This window comes from Triturus cristatus, chromosome 4_1 (assembly GCF_964204655.1).
Source record: "Triturus cristatus chromosome 4_1, aTriCri1.1, whole genome shotgun sequence".
Classification (NCBI taxonomy): Eukaryota; Metazoa; Chordata; class Amphibia; order Caudata; family Salamandridae; genus Triturus; species Triturus cristatus.
The window spans coordinates 1,045,390,005-1,045,410,627 of record NC_140585.1 but is presented as its reverse complement, the minus strand read 5'-3'; the positions used below and the strand labels follow the sequence as shown (position 1 = coordinate 1,045,410,627).

The 20,623-nt window shown below is 43.8% G+C and overlaps 1 protein-coding gene across 1 annotated transcript in view; it reads right to left on the bottom strand.

Annotated features, from left to right (window-relative positions):
• The window catches only part of PSMC2 (proteasome 26S subunit, ATPase 2), a 134,870-nt gene that overhangs the window by 89,022 nt on the left and 25,225 nt on the right, over positions 1-20,623 (bottom strand). Inside the window, exons 2-3 of the mRNA XM_085654027.1 lie at positions 3,026-3,063; positions 798-879 (exon numbers count right to left, since the gene is read on the bottom strand). Of these exons, the coding sequence (XP_085510153.1) occupies positions 798-879; positions 3,026-3,063 (120 nt within the window). The remainder of the gene's footprint in view (positions 1-797; positions 880-3,025; positions 3,064-20,623) is intronic.

Genomic DNA, 20,623 nt, shown 5'->3' with positions numbered 1-20,623 from the left:
TTATTCAAAATAGAATTTTGAGATTTCCTATGGAAACACGGTCCTAACTATAACTATCCACTGGCAACCGCCAGTAGATAATATATATATTCCTTCCAAAGTCTCCCTGCATCGAGAAACGCACTCCACCAGCTGTAAAGTTTCAAACCCTTTACTTTTCAAAAACAGGAGTGCAACTCCGACAGATCATGTCCATTTGCCTAATGCATTTCGGAGCCATCACGCTCCTTCCTCAGAGGCGTATTGTCAGCACACCATTTTGGGTTTCCACAGTTCCTTAAGTCACTGCACCATTTTTATAGCCCTCCGGTGTGTCCATTTCTATGAGGTGCACGCTGGGACTTGTGGTACGGTACCCGCTTGATAGATTTGACAACTTTTCACCCTCCAGTGGGCTTCGGGGTTGAATTCCTGTTCTTCAATTAGGAAACAGCTGCGCCGTCCGATCCTGAACATTATAGGTAAGACGATCCCCAGATACTTCAAGGGGCGGTGCAGTCTCTCCGCGGCACAACAGCCACTGGAGGCTCCGAAATGCATTAGGCAAATGGACATGATCTGTCGGAGTTGCACTCCTGTTTTTGAAAAATAAAGGGTTTAAAACTTTACAGCTGGTGGAGTGCGTTTCTCGATGCAGGACGACTTTGGAAGGAATATATATACACACACACACACACACACACACACACACGCCTTTATAGACAAGCACACACACACGCAGACATGGATTAGTACATAACGCAATAAGTATAGCAAACACAAATAATTGACTACAAACCACAAGATATAAAGCATACCTGTGAGTTCATTGATTTTCTTAAGTAGCTGCTGAATATCATCTTCCACTTGCTTGATCTGTCTTGAGTAAGTGCTCTGACCCTGAACAAAAACAACAGAGTGTACATTAGCACATATGTGAACAAAGTGGGCCCACTAACCATGCAGGGCCAAAACTGACTTCAGGCATCTTTCTCTTGTACACAGCAGCAACCTCACTATAAAGAAAGTGATAAAACATGGGGTTAAGGATGGGCATAGTACCAACCTTTCCTAATAGGGATGGTGCAGCCCCAGCAACCACAAAAGGCACTGAAGAGTAAATCTAGTCTATACGAATAGTCATGGGTAAGCCTCCAAAGAGGTTGCACCAGAGCAACCTTCCTCAAGGCAGAACATAAAGCAAAGACAAATGGCAGTGAGTGGGGAGTGAATAACATCAGCAGCATCAGCCTCTTCAAGTAGAAATAAGACAGATTCACAGTGGCTGTGTCTCTTACAGGAGAGATAATAATAAACAGACCCCTAAGGAACAGGCAGGTTAGCCTCCCCTAGCAGAGATGGTAAATAGCAGGCCTCAGAACTAAAGCAGTATCAATCACAGCTCCCTTTTGCAGGGAAGGGTATAAGCCAAACCCCAAAGAGGCACTATCAAATATCCTTTGCACACAGAGATAACAGGGCAGATCTCACAAAAAAAGACAGATGTAAAGGCGTAGGACATACACTCACTGAAGACTTGCATGAGAGCAGCCTCAAGAGCATATTCAGGGCCATTGGAATTATGCGACAGGGTTCCACCAAATTATGCAAAAGGGTTGACTAAATTATGCGGCAAGAATAGGCAAATTATGCAGCATAACGTGGCACTTTTTAACAGTATCCATTATTTTGTCATTTTTACACATGGTAATACTGTCTGGGAAAAGATTTCCCCTCATTAGTGTGCGTTTTATAACTAAATATAGAAATAAGCAAATGAGAGATGACCAGTTAACATTTGGAAGGGGTCATCTACTGTGCACAAACATGTTGTTGCGTTTTAGTAACTTTTGATCTGTTTGCGTTAGAAACAATCTGCAGATTATGCGGCAGATGATGAATTATGTGCCAGAGGCCCTGGGAATAATATAGACCATGTACTGGGACTGGACAATAGTTGATTGTTTTAGCATAAGGATGCTAAATAGTAGCATGTTTTCTTGTTCCCTCACCTAGAAGAGGACGTAAGGTTGGGAGAGATTTGGTCAAATCATCTGACAAATTTTCGGCTTGTGATTAAGTAATCTCCTGCTAGTAACATTGACAGCAAAACGTGGAGTGACTGGATCTGAAACAAAGATATACCGCAAATGTGCAACTCCTCATAAACTAGCTCCCATTTCCTTCTGTTCTGACACTATTACATGTCTACTTGAGCCAAATGGTTGAGGCTAGTGTAACAACTAGTTGAATGCAAACCGAACCGTCAAGCTAAGTGACTTTGTAGGGAAGCGCAGCTGGTTCAGTTGCACATGGGCCTGGCACAAGCCGGCTCTCAAAGCACACTATGAACAGCTGAACACATGCAGGTATATTAGACAGTGGAGAGGGTGCTGGGTGCACAAGAAGATGGGTATGCGGCAAACCTCCATTCCACGCTGCCAAAAGCTATTCAAAAGAAGATTGGGCACTCAGGAGTTTGGCACAGTAAAACTGCTTTTGGGTTTGCATGGTGGGTGATTAAGTTCGGGTTTGCTCGGCTGACCATAGCTGCCCAGTTTCAGGATGTTTTTGATTGTGTTTATTAACTAACTTCAAATTAACTGTCTTTTTAAGGGAACTTCTGAGAGCTTTTTAAGCGTCCATAAATATCTTAAGAAAAGACCAGACTGTTAATTACCATTAACAGTTTTTCAGTGAATACACATCTGTGTGTACATGTATAATGTATATGATAAGAAACAAGCAGTCCGATTTTGATCACAAATCGCCTTGACCACTGATCTACGAAACTCTTCCTGCTGCTTATGATCTCCTTGAGCGTCTTTTTCATGTGTACAGCCTTCCTGGATAAAAAGGTTGGGCTTCCAAACACAATAAATACGCGAAAGTTCAAAAAAATAACTGTCTTCATGATAAACCATGGAACATCCCCACCTTTTCTTTAGCTTCCAGCACATTTAGAACATTTATACTTGTGTTCAAAAGTCTTTGACGAAACACAAATTGTAGATTTCAAGTACTTTATCATGTTCAGTATACTTACATATGTTTTCAGCAATGCAATATCCCCTTCATCCAGCGCTAAAATACAAACAAGAGTAGATAAGAACTTGATCATAGCTGATGAGAAGAAACATTATGGCTTTGCAGAAGAAGAAACAGTATAGACAATAGATCGTCTTATTGATTCTAATATTAAAACATAAAAAAATCTGATTAGAACTTCAGCATAATCAACATTTCTTTAAAGTTATTCCAAAGTCCAACGTTATTGTTATAAGATGAAGAGTATTTGCTTTTTTTTAAAGAAAATGCATTGATTCTTTAAACAAGTGCTCTGCTTTTGGCAATTAGCAACAGTATTCATAACAGAATTAGCTTCTATGTATGTGCATTTGATTAACAGACTACAAAAGTTCCTGAAGTCAGTCTACTGCATTTTATACTTTTATCCACACATGCAACTACGCTAGCTTAACACTGCTATTCTGCCAAAGAAATCAAACAAATTCAGATTTTTTTCCTGTTCAGTATTTAGAATAATTTTATTTGTACTGTGCGTTATTTTGCTTGTTAAAATAAACATACTTTCTAAGAGCTTGTTTATGGGGAGTGTTTGGATCCATATTGTGTTGCAGTGATACAAAGATCTCAGTCCTCTCTTCAAAGGTGTCCACACGTCACATACAATAGTTTAACAAACTGGTTTAAAAGGTTAGACACAGAAATTCCTTAATCTCCCTACGGTTTGTGTATATGAACCCCATGATAAGAATTGAGACCAATGCAGACCTGGAGGAATCCAAGCACTGACAAAATACAAAGTTACTTTTACTTCACACGGGGAACAGAGAACAGCGTTCTTGAACTCCAGCTCTGTCAGATTGCATCTGGACAGTAAAAGGAATGAGAAATACAGTAAACTATTCCTTTATTGAAAAGTAAATACACTACAGCAATGCCTGCTGCTTATTCTAGAGCCACCAAAATCATCCCAGAGGGATAGAGAAATTCTAACTTATTTTCAAATTTTCTGCATGGTCTAGTCATACATCACCAGGATACCTTAGACTCCCACCACATTATAAGCCGTGAGCATGTAATAAAGAGATCACTCAGAATCAACAATCATTCAGAACATGGACAATGGAACTACTACAATAACATAACATGTGTATTTGTAAAGCGCACGTTCACCGTACTCATTTTATCGACCTCAGATGGATGAAAGGCTGAGTGGACCCGCCGGGATTTGAACCTGTGACCATGAGGTCGAACACAGGCCCCTGTAGTAGACGCATTAGTTCACTGAGCCACCAGACCCGGCTATGGCAGTAAATAGGAGGTATGAACTACCAGGCAAAGTGTGATCATTAGTAGGTAAGGGTCTGTGGCAGTCATGGCCCTATCACACCAAGAAGGAGAGAGACCACCTTTAACTGTATTATCATTGCCTGTCTGAGTTAAAATGAGTTTTAAGCACAGTAACAACAGAAAAGCATACACTGCATTTCGGGGCTGGGGGGGGGGGGGGGGGGGGAGTGCCGCTGCCAAGGAAAACGACAGAATAACTCAGCTTAGCAGTTCAACATAAGTGGACTAAACCGTGTTTTTCAAGAAAGAATGGTACATGTGAAAGTGGAGCCAGCAAGCAAATAAGCAACAATGGCAAGTCTTTTTTTTTAATTTTATTTTTTACAGCCCACAAGTCATAGGAACCACCAGGTCCAGCTTTCCACAGTTCTGGAGAATCCCAGCAAGTCTGGCTAACCTATGGTCTTCATCCACAACAAAGTGACAGCTGGTGACCTCACATTAAAAAACAATAACGAAATTTAAAAGGCATTTGCAATGCAATAGGTCTTACTTTCACGCGAGTTTGAGCTATTGACATTGCAAATAAAAATGTCTATTTTTTTTCGTTTAAAAAACAAATAAAAAGGTATTGTCATTTACAATGCCAATAGCTTAAACTCGCGTAAATGCGAGACCTATTGCATTGCAAATGCTTGTTTTATATTTTCATGTGGCAAAGGACTTTTGTACAGTGCCCTCTGTGAACCGAGTCACCGCTGGGCGCTCTGGGGTGAAGACTGTGGGAGTTTCTGATGATGCCAGGCAGTGGGTCATAAAGGTGCTCGGACTACTCGCTCATCCAATCCTTGGCTTCTCGGCAGACCACACAGTGCTATGATCACTTATATGCAGATTGTAATCACGGTTTTATATGAAAGTGTGTGCGTGGGAGGCGCACACAGATGGTGAAACGTCGGAGGAGATATTTTCAGAACTGACACTTTCAGCCCTAAATATTCACAACAAAATCATTGTTACTCATTAATGATACAGTTAACAAGCATTTGCAAACTCAATGTTGAACTTGTTTTAGGCATACATTCGTTATTGTGCGGTGTATCTGCACGCAATATTGGCGAAATTAGAAAGGCCCCCCAAATACCTGTCCGGTGATACCTGTCTGAAGCACGGTGCTTTATTTTGTATCTTTTAGCTATTCCGTTAATTGCACAAGCCACGCCCCCTTTTTAGAAATATCTAGGTGCACTTGTTTGCACACTTCTACACGGAGATCTCACCCCACCCATTTTTTCCATCGCACTTAAAGCCCCTGGCGGTGTGCCATGAAACCCCTTAACGAAACCTTAGTTACCTTAAACTCTGCCCCCAAACATCGCTGATTTAGAAGGGGCTTGGAGGTGTATGGTTCGTGAGACTGGAGCCCTGCCTTGCCAGGTTGTGAGCTCCCTGTCGTGGGGGGCAGGGGCGGCAGGCAAACACCGACGGTGCTACGGCACAGGGACACGAGTTAGTGAAAACTAACTAAAGACCTAGCGGGGGCGGTGCCCTCCCCAAGAGTGAGAAAGCCTGACAGGTGTTTAAAAAACAGTGCGCTCATTTATTTAATGTTTGGATCATAACAACCACTTGTAACCTTCATCTGGTGCACACAAGCGTGCCTCTCGTTCGTTGTGCCAAGAAGTATGTGAGCTCTAGGTGCTTGTGAGCTGTATGCACACAGGTCTGTAGACACGACGCACTAGGATGTGAAACGGACGGCATGTGTGCTCTGCGACGCCTTGTGCTGCCTTCTCTCAGTCGGCCGTGTGCTGCCTGCCTCCGTAGCCCCCTTATCACCAGGGGGCAGGTGCCGGCCAAGCCGCCCGCCCCTCCCCGCTTCCACCGCAGGGGCTGGCTGCTGACACCACTTGCACGAGCGCAATAATCGATACACCGCACACTTTGTTCCAATTGAAAATCGATGGCATCCAGTGTTCTGCATTATGGAGTAACTAACAAAGCGGTCTGAAACAGACCCGTTAACCCTAGGGAGACTGCAGTGTATCTTGTTAGCGCCCCCAACCCTCCCAGCCACCTCCATCTGACACCACCTGGAGAGAAGGCATCTGTGTTAGGAATCTCTGTGTTAGGAATCTCCAGGCCTGCGGTATTGCCTACTGCTGGCACGGCGGGAGCTGCACTCGGAGAAGATTAAATGCTTGGCACAGAACCACAGGAGGGTGAACCGGCGTTGGGACTCGAACGTGCTTTTCCAACATTATTGCGGTAGTAGCAGAGCGCAAAATGGGAAACTGTGGGAATGCGAAGAGTAAAGAAAGTGAAAGCGCGCGCTGTTATTACAGGAAACTCCTGGAGAAAGCAAAGCAGCGCGTGCATATGTCATGTCCAGGCGCGTGAAGAGTAAAGAAAGTGAAAGTGGAGCTGTTATTCCAGGAAACGCTCGGGGAAAGCAAAGCAGAGCATGCAGATGTCATGTCCAGGTGCGTTCACATGTTGTGTCCAAGCAGGCACGCCGTGGGAAGACAGGGAGGGAACCAAACATGCTTCCCTCCCAATAGAAACCACGGATTAGGCTGGCACGCCAGTAAGAAGCGTGGGTGGAGCTTCCACCCTCGCTTCGCAAAAAAAGCAACGACAATAGATCGACAGGAGTGAGCACCGCATGCATCGCTAGGCGAGACCTAAAAAGTAGTGAGTCTATATAGATTTGCTTGAGGTTGCTTGTGTTTGTCTAACGTGGATCGTTTAGTGGATAGCATGCACAATCTACTTTCCATCCTTGACAACGTACCATATGTATCAAACTTTTTTTAAGTGCTAATTTGGCCAAAACGAGGAGCTATTATTCGCCTGATCAAAAGGTTCTCCAACAAAACACTTCACTTTCAGTAGGAAATACATGGGAACCCAAATTTTGCACAAAGGGCAAGTAAGTCATACCTCTAAAAATGTAAGCGCATTTTTGGGTCCATTATTAAAACTAGAGATTCAGATTAATATGTGCTTCATGATGCGTCTTTTATCCATTTTGGTCCCGACTCAACAACCATCAGATGATGTGCCAAGTCGAGAAGGTCACATAACATGGTCTTAAACTGATAAATTTGATAACTTCCATTGAAGATTACGCACACTGCACTGCTCAAAAAGCACGTCTTGGTGTTTTACTATCCAAATTCAGGCTTGCAACATTTTGGGCAATTTGCTTGGAAAATTAACAGGTGGAAGAGTAGTGGTTGCATTCAAAACAGGTCATCTTTCTTAAAATGTCATTTATTTTTGTAGACTTTGCCCCAATTTAGAGGGGCTAGATTATGGTTGACATCAATCCTGGTCCTATAGAATTGTAGGAACTTTAGTATGAATCATAGTGAAGGGAGTTATTCACTCGCCTAAAAATGACATCTTGTGATCATGCCAATTGTGAGGAAAGCAGTTTATTATATGCTGTGGTTTAGAGCCCTCTTTTACCAATAAACTCACAAACTTGTCTTGGGTTCAGTCAAGCTCATTTGAAAAACCTTGCCCAACCCTGGGTAGCTGTGGCTTTGAGCAGTCAAGCTTTGTCAAAGGAACAAGTGCAAAGCATTTAGAAGTACCAAACCAGTTGGATACGAAGGAAATGTGACACAAAGGAAATCCGACACCAGTTCATAAAAATAGCTCTTATTTTTATAAATTTTAGACACCAAAACAAACAAAATCCACTGGAAGTTTCTGGAGATATACATTATTATTAATAAGCCACTGTTTTTCATTCCAACTGCAAACAAGCATTGGTAACTACTGAGGTGAGAGGTTACTTGGAAAACTTTATAAACTGGAGAATGATTACTCCGGCCTGGTTTGGGAGACCAACTCTGGCAGAGAGGGAGCCAAAGGCACTAATGAGGCTTGGCAGAACAGTTGCCTTGAAGTCAAAGCAATCTCCAGTCCAGTTCAAGCTCTATGGGCGAACCACCACAGACATCAATGAGTGGTCCTGATGCAAGAGATGCTGATCTGGAGACGGGGGGGTCTTCCTGGGGCCATCCCTTGGTCCACGCACAAGGCGGGGCAACTTTGGCCACAGAGGTCAATGTCCCTTGAACTTTAGTTGACGTCCAGCCAAAAACCTGTTGCCAATGGTATACTGGTGTCCGGTCACAGAGAAACCAGGGTTTCCCTTTAACTGGGGCTAGTGCACTGGTCTTCAAACTTTTTGATGTCGCGACCCCCTTGTCAAACCTTCTTAGGTGTAAGGACCCCTTTGGACAATATTTTCTAGAAACTGGTTCTCCTCATCATCAACATCTAACTATAACTATAAATGCCCCCGTTATACCAGCCATCTTTTGTCATGTTTCCCCAGTTTTTTTCCTTTCGGACCTAGTTTTGACTCTGTTTTTGCTGGTTCAGTGTCTCTGCGCACTCTCTCACTGCTGTTCAGTGTAAAAGTGCAAGTGCTCCTATTGTAAATTGTATTATGGATTGGTGTTTCCATGATTGGCATGTTTGACTTACTAGTAAGTCCCTAGTAAAGTGCACAGAGGGTGCCGGGGCCTGTAAATCAAATGCTGCTGGTGGGCCTGCAGTACTGATTGTGCCACTCACCCATGCAGCCCTGAAAAGGGTTATCAGACCTGAAATTGCAGAGTCTGCGTGGTTTGCAACTGCCATGTCGACCTGGCAAGTGCACCCGCTTGCCAAACCCTAATCTTCACTTTTCTTACATGTAAGTCACCCCTAAGGTAGGCCCAAGGTACCCCTGTGGGCAGGGTGCCGTGTATATTAAGGGTATGGCATGTACTGGTGTGTGTGACATGTCCTGGTAGTGAATTACAGTGCGTATCATTTTTCACTATGGAAAGGCTATCTGTCTCATAGGATAATGGGAGTTTACTTATAACATCTTATGAGCATATCTTCCCATTGGGACAAGATAGAGAAATGGGGTTTAGCATGCCTGAACTCAGAATATAAAAATGCATCTTTTAGTAAAGATGATTTTTATGTTTTGTGTTTGAAAAAAACACTTTTGGAAAGTAGGCATTTTCTTGCTTAGCCATCCTGTGTGCCTCTGCTGGGTTTGTGGATTGACTGTCTGGCTTTGGAGTGACAGGGGCTGGGGATGTGCATTCTCATCAGACAGCTACTGGGGAGGTCAAGGTGTATCCTTCCTTTCCTGGATGAGTCTGGGCTGAGCTGAATAGACCTGGGCTGTATTTATAGTAGTGGGAGGAGATTGTCTTGCACCAGATTGGGCCTGGTCTGCCTTGGACAATACTGTCTCCATCTCCTGCCAGGAAGCTGGGCCAGAGAGGATGGTTTGGGTTGTGCACAGGCACTCTCTGCCCAAAAGCACAAAGAGAAACGGAGTATAAATATTGGGGTCACGACCCTAGAACTGTAGAACTCGCTGGAATCAAGGAACCTACCAAGATGAGCTGGAAGAACTGCCAAGAGGAGTACTGCAACTTTGCTGGGTTGTTGCTTTGGCCTGCAGTTGCTGCTTCTGCCTTGGGCAGTGAAAGGACTGGTCTGAATTTTCTTTACTTGTTGCCTCCTATTCTGAAGTCTCAGGGACTGCGCAATTATTCACTAACCTCTGGGTACCGCCTCTGGAACCGTGGTTTCAGTTGCCAAAGAGGGAGGAAAGCAACCGACTCCGTCACTGACTCTGCCGCTAGCTCCATGCCCTGAAGGCACCGCAGAGGGCACCGCTGCATCTTGCACCTCAACCCTGGTCTCACTGATCATGATAGCCGAGTTTTTACTTTTACCGCACTGCACTGCGCACCGCCTTGCTTCACTTCACTTCGCTGCCCTGGTCTCACCGACGCCGTCAAAGACTTCGACAACCGTGACCGCACCATGGCTTGAGGGCGCTGCTCGCAAGTCTTGAGACACACTGCCCCGTCCCACACCGCAGTTTGGACCAACGGACCGACGCAAGCTCCACGCAAAGTGCATATTTTTAGGTACTGTATGTTGGTTTTTTATCGTTTTAGTCTTGGTTTGAATATATAAAGTATTGGATATTTTTCTAAACTGGTGTGGTGCCTTTTTGTAGTGTTTTCAGTGTATTGCTGTTGGTTATGTGCAAATCCTTTACACACTGCCTCTGAAATAAGCCTGACTGCTCGTGCCAAGCTACCAAGGGGGTGAGCAGGTGTTATTTCAGTACTGTATCCCTCTTACCCCGACTAGAAGGAAGCAAACCATTGCCAACTAGAGACCCCCATTTCTAACAGCCCCCAATTACCACAGCAAATATTTTTACGGTGAGGAAATAGTATTAAGCAGTGTTTGGCTACACCCGTACACTCAATGACCTTTGGATTGCTAAAGGTGTAGCTAAAAACAAAGCCTTATTTATGAGAAATTGGCGTAAGACAGCGCTGCAAGTCGTCTTGCGGCGCTGCCCAATGCCAATGTGAAAGGGCAGGAATACACTAATTATGAAATACGGTGCATTCCAGTCCTTTTCCCTTCCCAAATTGCTGCCTAGCACCAACGTAGGCAGAATTGTTTTTGTACGGGAAGAGGCACCTTCCTTCACCAAAACAATCCTGAGGGGCGGTTTCCTATTTCTATGAGTGCAGAATGCAGCACACATGGAAAGAGGAAAAAACTAGGAGAAATTAAAACATTTCTCCTAGTTACGCCTCCACTGGAGAAGCGTCAGTTTTCGGAGCTGCCCCAGGTTTACGTGATTTTGTAAATATGGGGCAGCATCAAAATCCGTTCCCACGCAAAGCCCATGGAACACCTCCTTGACGCAGAGTAAGGCAACACAGTGACTTGCGCTGCTATGCCTTACTGATTACTTTCTGTGAGGGGTTTTGGAAAAGCAGGATAGTGGCGCTCGAGCAGGTTGACGTGGTGATACAATGAGTGAATGAGGAGCAAATGTTTTCACTGTGCAACCAGGTCAGGGGGAAGACCCGTAACCCCTGTATACAGAGTGTGCCAAGAAACCCACACAAACAAAATTCAAAACCAAGTCCCGGGCACACGTGTAGGGATACAGTTGTGCTGTTAAATTGGTAAAGAAATCAAAAGAGATCGACACCGGTAGTTCCATGTATTGAAAGATGTTTATACAAGTCTTAGAGTTTGTCAAAGCAAAATGCCAGCCGACACGTGTAGTTACCGGTGACTCTTCAGGGCTGGGAACAATACAAAATGAATAATCACATCTATGGTCAAGAATCTCCAAAGGAGAGTGTCAAACATATTACAGTGGAATCAGTGGGGTGACATCACACGACACCCTATTGTATGTGGAAACCCTGAATGAAAAAAATTAAGGACAAAACAAGGAGGAGCCAAGAATTCAAGGAAGAAGATGCGTGGTGACTAAAATAATTACTAGGCAATGCGTTCATCCAGAAGTAAACTGCGTTACTAGAACAATAACTAGAGAGAACAAGCATTGGCATAGCCAATAGGTCTCACTTTTGGGACCTTATAAGTATTTAGTTATGAAGCACAATATCCTTGGTGCAACAACATCAACTGTTGCATGGCTAAACACTTATAAGGTCCCAAAGGTGAGACCTACTGGCTATGCCAATGCTTGTTCTGAATGATTTTGCACTGGGGTCAGCCCAGGGTCCGTTGGGATGTGCTGACTAGGCCACTTAAGGGTGGCCTGGCTCTACCAGATTTTTACACATACATCTTGGTTGCACAAGCCCACTATGTAAAATACTGGTCCTCTCACTGAGTGGTCCGATGCATGTACACGTGGATTGCCCAATCACAGTCCCACCTTGGCCGAGTCAGTGGGCCCATGTGTGGGTCACGGGGATGTAGATGTACTGGTGATGACGTGCCAGGCATGGTGGGAAAGGGTGAGAGGAATGCAGATTGAGTTGCTATACTCATCATTGTTGCCACTAGCAGATAATCCGTTGCCTCACCCCACCAGCGAACAGCCCATTAAGGCCCTGCTGCAATGCATAGGGCTGACGATATTGGGAAGGCTGCTTGACGGCGGCACTTTTATCTTGCATAGCTGCTTTTGTGCCCATCGCGGTACAATGCCTCTGGTGCCTTTCCGTTACCTCGGGCAGCATTCTGCAACCAGAGCAGGTCTGCCGGAGTTTCCCTCAGAGCCATCGGAGATATCTTTTCTTACATCCTACATTGGCCACGTGGATATGGGGTACACTACTGCATACTTATATGCAAATATCAGGGCAGGCACGGTGGACTCGCTCCCTGAGGCTAAGCAAAAATCAGAGAATGCACTTAGACATATGCTTATGGATAAGTCCTGGGAATTTTGCTATGCTCAAGTCAAGACCACTCCTTTGCACTACAGGCACAAGTTGATACAATTCAAAAAAATGTTATCAATACTATTACACTCCCAAGCGAATGGCTAAATTTGGCAAGAGGGACGGTGGTGGGTGTGCAAAGTGTGGAACGCAGGTGGCTGATTTCTTTATGGCAAGGGCTTGTCCTGAACTCACATTGGCTTCACGATGCGGCATGTTGCCGGGATATGGCCGACCAATACACAGATACTGTGCCCCCCTCAGTCCGACTCATGGCATCCTTTTAGGTCCTACCTAAGCAGTGGTCGAAGTGCATTAAAAAAGTATGGGAATTGTGGTACTTTGCCAAGGAGGGGTGGGTGATTGAGTTTGGGGGCGTGGTCAAAAGCTTGGCAAAAAAAAACCTACATATTCTGTAACATTTTTCGTTCTTTAACCTTCTGGTAACTGCATAAAAAGTAATGCACAGATTAACTGAAAATGAAATACAAGTTATGTTAATCAGTGGAAAATGAACTATCAGACATTATGAAACCTCTATTAGTTAATGCACTGCACCAGAGAGCCACAGATTGAATCCTGGTTGGTGCAGTGGAGAATAGTGACTTGTGTATGTTCAGTGCTACGAGGTCACGGTCTGTGATAGAAAGCACTGTGAACATGTAAGTTGTTATTTTAACCTTGCACTACACACAGTACAAGATAGGCTGCTACAAAATGTACAAAATGGTTTGGGATAAAAAAGTTTCCAAAATAGTGATTTTTTAAGACTGTACGTAATACCATTTTTTTTATATGACTATCTTTTAAAAGCACCCACTTCACAGCTTAGCTAGTAGCTACCTTAAATACCCCTCAAAAAGAATAAATGTGTGTCAACAGGAAGCACATTTTTTGTAAACCAGTATTTTAAAAGCGCACCCTTGACAACTTAGCTAGTTGCTTCCTTAAAATAGCTCTCAAAAAGAATAAGTATGTGCCATAAGGAAGCTTCAAGTGATTCCACCATTTTAAGCCAATACCAGCTATCAAGCACCCTTTACATTTGCAGATTGACCAGTTGTGCACATTTACATTTCTTTCAGGGAAGCAGGTGCCCTGGCAGGAAGGCTTGTTTAGCTGTCTGCCCCTCCTTGGGTTTCACAGAAGGAGACTACCTGCCTCCATGTCAGATGAAGCATTTCCGCTCTCGGAAATAACTGTCCGGGGATGGTTGTCTTTTCACAAAAAGCAGGGGAACTGTTTTTCTAAAATTAAAAAAGTATGGGCACATTGTGCCCCTTAGATCCCACCCACTTTAACCACTGTACCTAAGAGCACTGACATTCTCTCTGCTTCTGCTGTGCGATCTTCTGAACCTTCCTCACTGTGCTCATAATGATGGAAACTGGTTTATATGCTGGGTATCATCTGTATGCCTTTTAGTGTGGTGGATAACTGTTACATCTAGAATTGCACCCCAATCACTCTATGCTTCATGATATTTGTATGATGCATTTGATGTTGTTAAAATGTGTAAATAAAATGTAAAAAGAAGCTAGGTGGTTCAAAAAAGTTTGTTGCTCTATGAATTGGGTCGTGGTTCTAAAACGTTTGGGAAGCATAGATGAAAGGGATTTTTTTAGAAGCTGCAACCCGAAGTTTGCCATTGGTACATAACATGATGAAATGATTTACACTGCAGGTATTGCGTTATCTGTCCCCTGAGTGGTGCCGAGTGTAGAAATCATTTCAGTCCGCCACTGTCAGGAAGGTATGAACAACATCACGATGCATAAAACATAGAAGAACTGGCAATGGTGTAAAACCACCAGCAAATTAGAGTCTGGAATAATGTTTCCTCGAAATGTGTTTCTTAACATAAAGGGAATCTTCAAACTTATTGAGGAGAGGAAGGGAATTTCAGCTAAAGAATCACTATGAATGTTTCTGTTGAAAGATAGAAGACGTGAGAGTGGGCAAGATTCTGATCCTCTGTAAATGTCAAGGTTTTTCCTGTGTGAAATATCGTATTCCTTCCTTGTATGCAATGTAAGGGTTAAAACACAAGAGCAATTCTCAAGGTTTAGGGAGTCTACTTCAGAGGAAAATACATGAAAAGATTTGACCAAATGAAGAAGCTATTTAATCGTAGTCTTAAAAACAGAATTAAATGTAATACTGGTGTGCCTCATGGATAGTCAATAAACGGGGTTCTAGCAATCACTCTGTGTGTTGAGTTCTCGTCTGTGGCCCTGTTGCCCTCTTTAAAGTCACTGCATGGGTGGCATCAGGTACCACCGTAAAAGTTCACACAAATCCTCTATAGAATATTTCAAGTCTGTTTCACCCTCGAGGTCTCTCCAGTCCAAGATTCTAGTAGTGTTGACAGCCCTTTTGGGATACTCAAGCCTCTCCACCCTGTCTTCAACATTAACCAAAGGATGTGATGTCACACCAACAAAACTCCACTGCAGAGTCATTGGCCTTCTCTTCTGCATCTGAGGATTTCAAAAGGACATTAGATCACTCTACCACAATATGGATCATTGCTTAAGTTACTGCAGCTCTTGCTGCCACTGCTCCCACTCTCACCTCTCTGTTACTATACTTTCAACGCCGTCCGCTTTTTTGTAGAGGCCCTCCAGTGAGGCCATCAATGGTCTCTCGCCCTCAGTAAGAACTGGATCAATGTGGCTCCAGTGAGCTTTCAGAGGTAGATCCTGCAACATCTGGAAACCTGTGGTGAAGTTAATTATCCATTGATGTTGCAGAGGTCATCTTCCTCACAAAAGAGAGTTTAGCACCTGTGGGTGCCCCTTTTTGTGTCTCAATCACGACCATTTCAATTACATACAACTCCTATCTCTAGGTCTTCATAGCTTGGAATCCCCATGAGGTCCAGACCATCCAAAATGCAGGGAGAGATGGCAATACCCCCCTGCATGCGTACTCATTGACTGCAAGCTCTGACGCACCGGAAGGTATGCACAGCCCCCACTAACTCCAGTAAGGGAGCACCACCATTGATGCGGCTCCAACTCCACCTTCTCAATACTGTTCATTGAGTATACATACATTCAAGCAACCAGCAATTCATCTGATCAATGTAAATTTCATCTTCTGCTAAACATTTTGGGTTGGCACAATTTGGCTCCCTTTAAAAAAAAACTAAGACTGTAATGTTTTGTGAATCAGAAAGAACAGTTGATGCTTATTACCGAACCTGTAATATACTATTTTATGATTTGATAAACCATAGTCTCAAAAGGTAAGTTGAAACTGTGCATGAACTATCATCACTTAACAAATTGCACATCATCTTTTTTAATTGGTTGTTGATACCTTCAATTACAAGAAATCACATCATTGTAACTGCACATTAGGGCTTGGGCCCACATGAGTTGAGATCTTCCTTCGTTTATGTTTATTAGGTTATAGTGCGTATTGTGTAGTTAGAAGACATCCTCTAGATGAAATACCTTCAGTAAATGATTGATTGGAGCCCAAATAAGTGTCTATTTACATAGTGTCTGTGCTGACTGTTGTGGTTTCTGACTTAAGTGAGGATTAGAATCCTGCGAAAGGATATAGAAAAGAATGCAAACCAGGGCTAATGAAAAGCCTGGTTTAGAGTTTGGAGGGCGGGTTACTCTGCGACAAACATGAGGGGTGTTCCCTCCTTCGTATTACAAGTGCATTATATTCTATGGCACTTGTAATTAGGCTGACTGGATATCCATCACTGCTGCGAAGCCAAACTCTTAATCAGGCCCTAAATGTCGATGTGCAAGGAAGGTGATTAGGCAGCAGTGCTAACTCCCTATCTGCCTCTGTCCTAAGTGCTAAGGATGCAGAAAAGGGCAGTGCTACTGGCCATAATGTGGAAGGGTAGTTGATGGTGCCAATGCGGGTGCCATGTCTGCTTTTGCTGAGGGAAGCTCACATTGAGGCTGTCTAGCTGAAGTAAGAGTGTTTGTGCGCGTGCGTACTTGCGTGTAGTGGGTGTGCATACAATTAATTTCAGCAGCCCATTCTGCTGAAGGAAGCATGCACATGAGTTTCTGCCCCTAACACTTACTCACTGTTCCCAAGAGAAGCTTGTACTGCCTGTGCTCATGCTGTTACTGCTCTGTGTGTGAGGGAAACTTGAATTGTTAACTGCCTTTGACCTGACAGGTCAGTGACTTTGTGGGAAGCTTGCAGTGGTAGTGCCTGCACCTGTGGCACATCTGTTCTTTCTGTGCCTGCACCAGGCCTGTTCTCTTTGAGTAAGTCTTGAGCATGTTTTTATCTGTGCCTATCTATTTTGTATGTGTGTGAGGAAGATAGCACGGATGTTGCCTAAACAGCCCCGGTTCTGTGTGTATGATGGGTGCACATTCAGCTCGTGCCTATTGTTTTGTGTAGTTGACAGCATGTTCAGTTTCCTTTTGTGTGTGAATTAGTAGTAGAAAACAATTACACATAAGTGGGAAGAAGGGTCAGCTTTTGGCCGGTGCGACAAGTACCACTGCGCTGGGCACCGAGTTCTTAGGGTCGCTGTGTTTTGAAATATCTTTCACCTTTAAAAGCACCTTCTGCAGAGTTCCTTCTGTATACAGCAATTTTCAGGTGGTGCAGAGTAAATTTGACTGCACCTTTATACATCATAAGTGCATAACATGAACTCGCACATAGCACACGTGTCTTGCGTGGTAATGTAAGTGTTGCACTTGACGTTATAATTAAAGTACATTCACTATAGGATTAGAGAATTTATTCATACTGTGTGCCTTTGCAAAATTAAATGATGTGTTATTTAGAGATTTGATGAATAAGCCATCCTTACCTATTAAAAACATATTCACTCTAGAAATGAAAAGGGAATTATGTAATGTGTGCACGAAGGTTTCCTACATTGCATTAAAATATAGTTCCTAGACACATTTACACATACATTCAAGATTTTACTGTATGCCACATGCAATATGAATTTAATGTACTGACAATTTACAATAATTTGTGTTTAAATGTGCACACATATATTAAATGTGCACTTTTAATACTTTAAATTGACTTGACTAGGCCCGTTTTCCATGCTGCATAAAATAATGTTCCCATTTTCTGCTTACATGACTTTCCTTGCAGGTGCAATTCAAATGTGATTCTTAGTTGAGAATTGATGCAGAACTGTACTAGCTATAGAGAGAGTGCCGGAGAAGACGACCTTGATGGAAAAACATGGGGAGCCACAGCGTTAACTGAAGGGTCTATTTAGCATTTTCGCAACATGAGCCTAAGTGAACATGGACGATGTCGTTCCTGTGTCGAGTGTGGGATACTCCATAAATGTTGCAGCTTAAAACGTGAGAATCAAAAAAGACAATCGTACACCTGATGATGCAGCGGACCTGCTATCCTGCTGCCTGACAGAAACAAATAAATTACTAAAAAAATGTCAGACTTCGGATGGGCCTCAGAAAAGATAGCAGAGCATACCTTTTAATTCTGCTTTGCCGGGTGACCTGACCTTTGTCCCAAAAACCGGGACCTGCAATTAAAATTTGGAAAAGTCTCGGGACACCGGGACAGGCCTCTGAAAAACAAGGACTGTCCGGGGAAATCGGGGACGTCTGGTCACCCTACTTTAGGAGGTTTGGTTTCCCAGTTTTTATTCTGAACCTCCATAGCATGGTGCCAAGATTTGCGTACCTTAACTTGACTGCTAACTTATAATACATTTTCTTAACTATAGTCGCTGATTTATGTTCCTTATTGTGCGGCCAAATGGGTTGCACTGTTAATTGCAATTTAATTAATCGAATGTTAACTCCCAACACCTCTCAGGTGACTAAAAAGGTCTGTCAAAGGACCAATGGGAAGAGGGTTGGCCCAGAACACTGCTTCACAGGCAACAATCAAAATGTCAAGATAACTCTGGTGATGGATGGAACTAATGGAGAGAGAGGGAGTTTTGTCTACTGGCAGTTTTGACTCGTATAAAAGTAGTGTAGAGGGTTACAATGCCTGCTGCTAAGAATATGTACCAGGCAGATCCTGGATTTGTTATTTATGTAGATAGCTCAGTGGGTTACTGCTTTTGTCGCTGAGATGTTTGTTACTTGCCAACAATATAGCACAGTGAGCTATAAATTGTCATCAAAGAGACGCCTGCAAACTGCAAGGCATTTGATTAGAAACGTATGTTTTTTCCCTGCGTCTTACATTATCCTAATGTTGCTCAACATGCTTTGTTTGGGTAGAAGTTATGCCAAGTGCTCTTAAAACATACTACCTTCAAGTATGGAGGACATGTGGCTCCTACACCTTGTAGTCCTAATTGTTGTATGTAACCTTTCCTATACAGTAATTTACACAGGTCTCTGCATAATGTGTGTGCAATGTACGGTGCTCTGACATCCTAAACTGGTATGAGTAGTGTAGAGGACCACCCAGCCTCTACCTAAGAGAGGTATAATGTCATCACGCAGCTCGCGGCTGGGGGCGGTGGAGAGTAAAAAAAATGGGTGTGGAGTCGCTGGGTCGCTCACCAAGACTAACACCAGGTGAGAGGATGTTCCCTTAGGGCTAGAGCAGTGGCCTTGAAGCTGGGGAACCAGGTTCGAGTCTCGGCAACAACGCTCAACATCCTCTGATTCGGGGCAAAGCTCTTGATCTCCCTGTGCCTAACAAAAATGTGTCCATCTGTTTTGAAACTGGTGCTCATGTAAAGTGCTCTGATACCCGATTTATCGGGTCTAGTTCGTTCTATATAAAACTCTACAAAAAACACTTGGCCGGGCTATCTGCACCTGCAACACACGGTCTTACGGTTACCTAACTGCAGCGTTGCCCCACCACCGCAACCCCACCAAGTACCAGCATAACAAGCATTTAGAATGCAACGGTCTCGGCACTGTTAAAGTTAGAGCTATTGGCATTGCTCATGACAATGCCGTTTCTTTAAATGTTTTAAAAACATAAACAAAAATAATGTCATGAGCAATGCCAATAGCTCTAACTTTACCAATGCCGAGACCGTTGCATTGTAAATGCTTGTTTAAAGGAGGCCTCGAAACTGGTCTCTATCGGGCTCTGATGTGCCCTTGCACAGGCGGTCCGTTCTTTTCCAATCTGCAGTGACAGCGGGCACATCGATGTGCGCGTGCTCACACTGCGCACTTCTCACTAGTGGACAAGTTACGGCATGACGTCATGCCAGGTGAGCGTTGTAGGGGAAGGGAAATCCTTTGAAGAGAGTCACTCTCTCTCGGGATTCCCCTTCTCCTTTTGAAACTCCAGGAGCAGCAACATTGTCCTGGTGTCACCAGGGCTTTAAGTGGAAGTTTGTTCAATATTATACACAACAAGCCATAGTTGCTGCTTATTTATCTTATGCAACTAAAAACCATTGACAAAGCCAACAGCCCTGACTTGTTGTTGGTATGATGTTACTTGTATCATATCTGGATGCAATGACAGAAACAGCAAAATACAAGTCGGGTGGCACACTATGCTAAGAACAGATTTTTAGCTTATGTTGTTTTAAGCCACGCCCCAACTACATTGACCACACCCCTTTGAGAGACCCCCCATTTTTTTCATCCCACTTAGAGCTCTGCACCCACCACTTGCGGGGGGAGGGGAGTGGGGGGGGCTGGAGCCATTTACAGCAACCCCCCCCACCCAACCTCCCCCTAGCATCCACGCAGGACAGTCCTTCCAGGAGTCCTTCTAAAGGATATCCCAAGTAGTCACTGGAGGCCTGGGCTACATAACCTCCAAGCAGACACAGGAAGCCGGGTGGGCTCGTTGGTTACCCCCCAATCCCCGAACGTCCTCAGGGGAGCTCTCAAGCAGACACTAGGGCCTGGGCCCCATAAACCCGCAGTCATTGGTGGCCTGTGCTCCAAAGAGGGCCCATTGCCCTTTTAGCTCATTTCAAATCTATATAAGCCCTTTTATTAATTTCCGCAGATTTCGATTTGGTTGTATACTTTTGGTTTTCATGTGCTTACGCTAGAAGATTTAAGTCTTGAATATACACGTCTTTCCTCTTGTTATATTCATTTTTTGTCAATGTTTGAAAAAGTCAT